The 5,504-nt window shown below is 40.2% G+C and overlaps 1 protein-coding gene across 1 annotated transcript; it reads left to right on the top strand.

The window, feature by feature from the left end:
* Positions 1-280: 280 nt before the first annotated feature.
* Positions 281-1,131, top strand: LOC114546151 (low affinity immunoglobulin gamma Fc region receptor II-b-like). The gene is made up of 4 exons (XM_028564819.1): positions 281-362; positions 442-684; positions 757-915; positions 1,031-1,131. Exons 1-4 carry the CDS (start codon positions 281-283, stop codon positions 1,129-1,131), a joined length of 585 nt encoding a protein of 194 aa, XP_028420620.1.
* Positions 1,132-5,504: the final 4,373 nt, after the last annotated feature.

Below are 5,504 nucleotides of genomic sequence, written 5' to 3'. Positions count from 1 at the left end.
AATGATGTGCCAAGTTGACTTGAAACACTAAGTACTAAAATCAATAACAAGATTAAAAAACTAGTTTTTTTAAACCACCACTTCCTCTTTCTTTCCAGCCTCTCTGACTGTGAGTTCCAGCAGCTCTCAACTGTTTAAAGGACAGTCTGTCTCTCTGAGCTGTGAGGAGGACGACAGCTCTGCTGGATGGACTCTGAGGAGGAACACATCCAGAGACACCAAGACTCGCTGTGGAGATGGCTGGGGAAATCCTGCCGGTTCCTCCTGTAAAATTGGCTACATGGTTCAATGGGACGGTGGAGTTTACTGGTGTGAGTCCAGAGAGGGAGCAACCAGTAACGTCACCACCATCACTGTCACTGGTAAGATCAGACTGTGGAGTCAGTATTGATGAAGCTGTGTGTGAATGGATGACATGCTGTAGTTTGTCTCTGTGTTGAGGTGGACCAGTGATCCTGCAGAGTCCTGTCCTCCCTGTGATGGAGGGAGAAGACCTCACTCTGACCTGTACAACAAAGAACTCCTCCAACCTCCCAGCTGATTTCTATAAAGATGGATCCTTCATCAGGACTGAGCCTGCAGGTCACATGACCATCCACCATGTTTCCAGGTCTGATGAAGGCCTCTACAGGTGCAACATCAGCAGTGTTGGAGAGTCTCCACCCAGCTGGGTCTCTGTCACAGGTGAGGAGGTTACCTTTGATTTCAGGAGTTCATTCATCCAGATATTCACCTGACAGCTGATTCTCTCTACAGGGAAACCAAAGACCACAGGCCCACAAACCTCTGCAGCTCTGCCCTCGGCCTCAGACCGCCTCCACCTTCTGTTAAGACTAGTCGTCCACCTGGTGGTGTTCTGTCCGTACTGCATCTCTACTTTCATCATGGTGTCTTTATATCAAGACAGAGCCACAGGTAACACTCTGAATCATTCACTGACCTTACAATCAATCTTGTACTACCTCTCTGGTGTAGATGATTGACAGTTGTCGTTAACAGAGCTTATTTTTCTAACCTGCGTTGACTCTAGGGAATTACCTGCCCATCTCCGTGGTGACGACCCCACCCACCCAGGCTGAGGAAGGATTGGAAGATTTCATCACAGCTGTCACAACAGAACATCACTTCTGAACTGATCTAAAAGAAGCTCAAATGTTTAGAGTCATCTGTAGATCAAAAACAGTGGAGGACCCAGAACACTTCTGTGTGGAACTCCACATGTTGTTGTTAGTAGTGTAGGTCTCGGACTTTCTAACTTTATCCCTAACTCTGCGTGTCATAGTTTGACTTGCATGTGTAGGTTGTTAAACTCTTAAGAGCGTAGTTCACATTCTGCTGTGACGTCTTGTTTAATGTTTGTTTAGAAGTTTTTAATATCTTTGGATCTGATAAAATAAAATGATGAGCATCTTTTCTCTTTGCGATTTTTTCCAAGCTGATCATAACTTCACCTCTCTCGTATCAAACAGCCTGTTTCCTTGTAGCTGACCCACATAGTCAGACGGGCCTCCCCTGACTTTTTTGGCCCCTGGGCCTTTGCCCAGTAGGCCTGTTGTAATCCATGGCCACTGTTTAAGTGTTTTAACATAAACATTCAGAACTAATACTAGTTAGACATTCCTCTGAAACATCCTCGCACTGCTAAGCTTCTGTAAATACAGGTACATTCATTTATACAAAGAGTTTTACAACAGTTACTCACAGCTGTAAGTTTCACCTAAAGGGCAAGAAAGTAGGAAGGTCAATAGCACAGGTGTCCTTTCACAAGCCACCACAAGAGGGCAGCCCTTGCCCAGCAGAACTACTCTGCCTGTCAACAGCTATTTATATACAGTAAATAATTATGGTTCAACCAGAGTCATATACACAGGTTAAAGAAATGACTGTATGAATGAATGTAGTCAAAAGTTAAAAATATGTGCCGGAAGTTACAGAACATGTAATTATAAAGTCCTCTGATGTCCACAGTGAAAGTGTGAAGGAGAAGTAATACAGGGGACAACTGGATTGTCACAGTGTGTGTGTGTGTTTGTGTGTGTGTGTGTGATATTGTATTGTTAAATAGTAAGTAGTTTTTGACCCCACACATGGAAGAGCGTAGGTATTGGTAGGTCATGCATCTAAGGGTTAAACGCGAGCAACACAGCTGTGTGCCTGGCTGCTTTCAGCGTGATTCATGGGTATATTAGGCATAGCTAATAAGCGGGGCCAGTGTAAGTTGCTTTATAAAAGTGTTTTTTTGGTCTTGTAATTTACAGGAAGCAGTACGCTGTCTTCACAACTTGGAGACACATTGTAGGCGCTAAGAACCGGAGCAAGGGTAACATTTAGAGAATATGCTTTCTTTCTGCTGTATAAGGGAATAGATACGTTAATAGACTGATCTTAACCGTACATTTTGTTTTCACAGACTAACCTCGCCTCATAACGAGGCTGTGACCTATTTGCTTGGAGCTATGTCTGCAAATCCAGATTAACATGATGCTGACAATAGCTATGTTTCCAGCCACATATTTTTATCCGAATTAAGTGATATTGAATGAAAAATGCCTTATGGAAACTCAATTGAATTTCATAAATATCGATTCAAAGGAAATACGTTCGGTCTCATCGGATTTAATCTTGATAGATATACGGCTATGCGATAAACACTGATGGAAACGTTATTTGCCGAATAAATAATGAATTGCGATTAAGTTTTAGGTAATTTTATGGTTGCAACCCGCCACAAAATGAAGAAGAAGTTTTAGTTCATTTCCTCCCAGTATTTCCGCTCTGTTTGCACACATGGCGGGTGTCAACAAAGACAGATGTAAGTGGACGAACGAGGAGATGAGAGACTTTTTGAATTTAATTTACGAGTAAAATATACAACATAATAGCATATCCTATGAATATATATATATATATATATATATAATATATATATATAAATCAATAAATACATATAAAATGACCCAGGGTGACCGATAGTGATTGATTGGCATGTGATCTGCCAACCAATCACAAGTGATTTTTCTTGTTTAAAAGTAGTGGTTTCAGCCAATCCTGAAGAAAGTGAAGTGAAGAAATTCAAGCCCGGCCAGACATTCTCTGATGTTGCTGCTATTCACATGCTTATTAGAGCCATTAGCACCTCCGCGGGAGCTCTCCACATAGGTCATGGTTCATTTCCGTCAATATGTGGCACAGACGAACGTGACGTTCACAGCCTGTAAATTGTCGTTAACTGCCAAAAATTAGTGAGATTTCCGGGCGTTTCCAGACGTTTACGGAGACGAAAATCTCACTTTTCATGCAGTGTCATCTTTTTCCAGACCTGTTAACTTGAATCTGTTAAAGTGTTTTTTCCAGTTGTTGAATGCCTGTTTACTTCATCGATAGCACTGTTTGTGTAACTTTTCAGTGTAATTAGATCAGTTGATATGGTTTAATTACAACGTACAGAACTTCTAATCCATTGATGGATCAAATGAAATTATTTGGAAACATCGCTAGCTTTATTAGCATTTATGATACAATATGTCTTACACTTGAATTAAAACAATTCAAACAATATGAACTGTGATAGAGATTTTAGACACTGGCATGAGTACAGTAAAATAACTGTAATGAGCAGACTCTTCTAGTACTTTCATGCAAATTCTGTAATGAGCAGACTCTTCTAGTACTTTCATACGAATTCCAAATCTAAGGTTAGATATGTTGAGCTGCTTTAGCTGTGTTCAAAGTACAAGTGCAAAACAATGATATGTAAAAGTAACACAACTTGCGGATCCAAATCTAACAAAATAAAGTATTTATTTTTAAGATACACTGAAGAGTAAAACACAAAGCATTTTAGGCACATTATGGTGTGTGTAAGTTACAGTATTATTAGTGATGGCCAAATGAAGCTTTGTGAAGCATTTTCTTTATTTTCTAAACCCACAAGATGGCGCTCTTGGTTTTAAGAGAAAGGCCTAAGGCATTGCAATTCAGTGTAGCACCATCTAGTGGGCTCAGAAAATCAAGACTGGTTCACGAAGCTTCATTGGCCATCACTAGTTGTTATTAGAGATGGTCCGATACCGATACCAGTATCGGTATTGGCTCCGATACTGCCCAAAACGCTGGTATCGGTATCGGGAAGTACTGGAGTTTATGCACCGATCCGATACCACGTAATAAAGCCCTAAAGAAAATCTACGTTAAAGTAGTTTATTTATGTTCTTTTTCCGTTATAACTGACTCTCAAACTGGAAAATAAAAGAAAGTTCTGTGGCATTTGTGTTTGTTCATGTTTTACAAAGAGTTTAACTTGAGCCAGACAGACAACAAAGATAGAAATCATATCCCATCCATACAGAGATAGTAGTATACAGCTGTTAAAACATAATAAAATATATGACCCACTGGTATCGGATCGGTACTCGGTATCGGCAGATACGCAAGTTCAGGTATCGGAATCGGTATCGGGAAGCAAAAAATGGTATCGGACCATCTCTAGTTGTTATAGGTGAGTTATCACATTCTATCATGTTCTGTCCATTATAATATGACATTACATAATTGTTTAATCTAATTTAAATAGTACGTACATGGCCTTTGTTTTATTCACGTTATTTTATAACCACATTTACTTTTGCAAACATCATGTCATTCTACTTCGGAGATAATGAATACAGTTTTAAGTCTTATTTAAGACTTTTTTTTTTACACAACATTAATCAGAGTTTAATCACCTCCTCAATTTATATAATTAGCTGGGAAAATACCAATCTTAGCAGAGGCCATGATCCCTTTAAATGATCATACAGAAAACAAAAGTACAAAATAAACATGATATAAAATGTGCAATTAACCAGACACAAAAACATATAACAGGTTGAAGACATCTTGATACATGATTTTTTTGGGGGGGGACTTTTCCCTTTATTATAGAGGGACAGTGGATGGACATGAAAGGGGGAGAGAGATGGGGGACGACACACAGCAAAGGGCAGCAGGTCGGACCCGAACCCGTGCCGCTGCAGGACCCAGCCAACACGGGGCGCGCGCTCCCACTGGGTGAGCTAGAGGTCACCCCAATCTTGACACATAAATTGAAGATATTTTTTGCACAGATCAAACAGCAGATTTATACATCCTCACACCCCCAGAAAGAAAAGAGTTGTATATACAACACATGTGAAAACAATCAGGTGTAAAGAGCTCTGAGACTTGTCAGATGAACTGATCGTCTCCTGATTCATCAGCCGGCGGTCAACGTAACCACGAGGGAAGTTTCCATCCACAGGGGCATCGTTCATTGTGTTTTCATCCCTGGGATGTCCTGAAGATGAAAAAAAAAACATGAGTCAGTAAATGTCTGGATATTGGAGCAGCCTTCATCCTCTCTGATGTTTGAAACTGCAGCTTCAACATGATACACACACGCTCTACTATTTAAAGTGTCCTGCAGTACTGACTGTGATCATGACAAAAAGAAATTGATAACAAAGTTAGTTCAAAAATCGTGTCTT

Source organism: Perca flavescens, chromosome 19 (assembly GCF_004354835.1).
Source record: "Perca flavescens isolate YP-PL-M2 chromosome 19, PFLA_1.0, whole genome shotgun sequence".
Classification (NCBI taxonomy): domain Eukaryota; kingdom Metazoa; phylum Chordata; class Actinopteri; order Perciformes; family Percidae; genus Perca; species Perca flavescens.
Note: the sequence above shows the minus strand (reverse complement) of the source record. Positions and strands in the feature narration are given on the sequence as shown.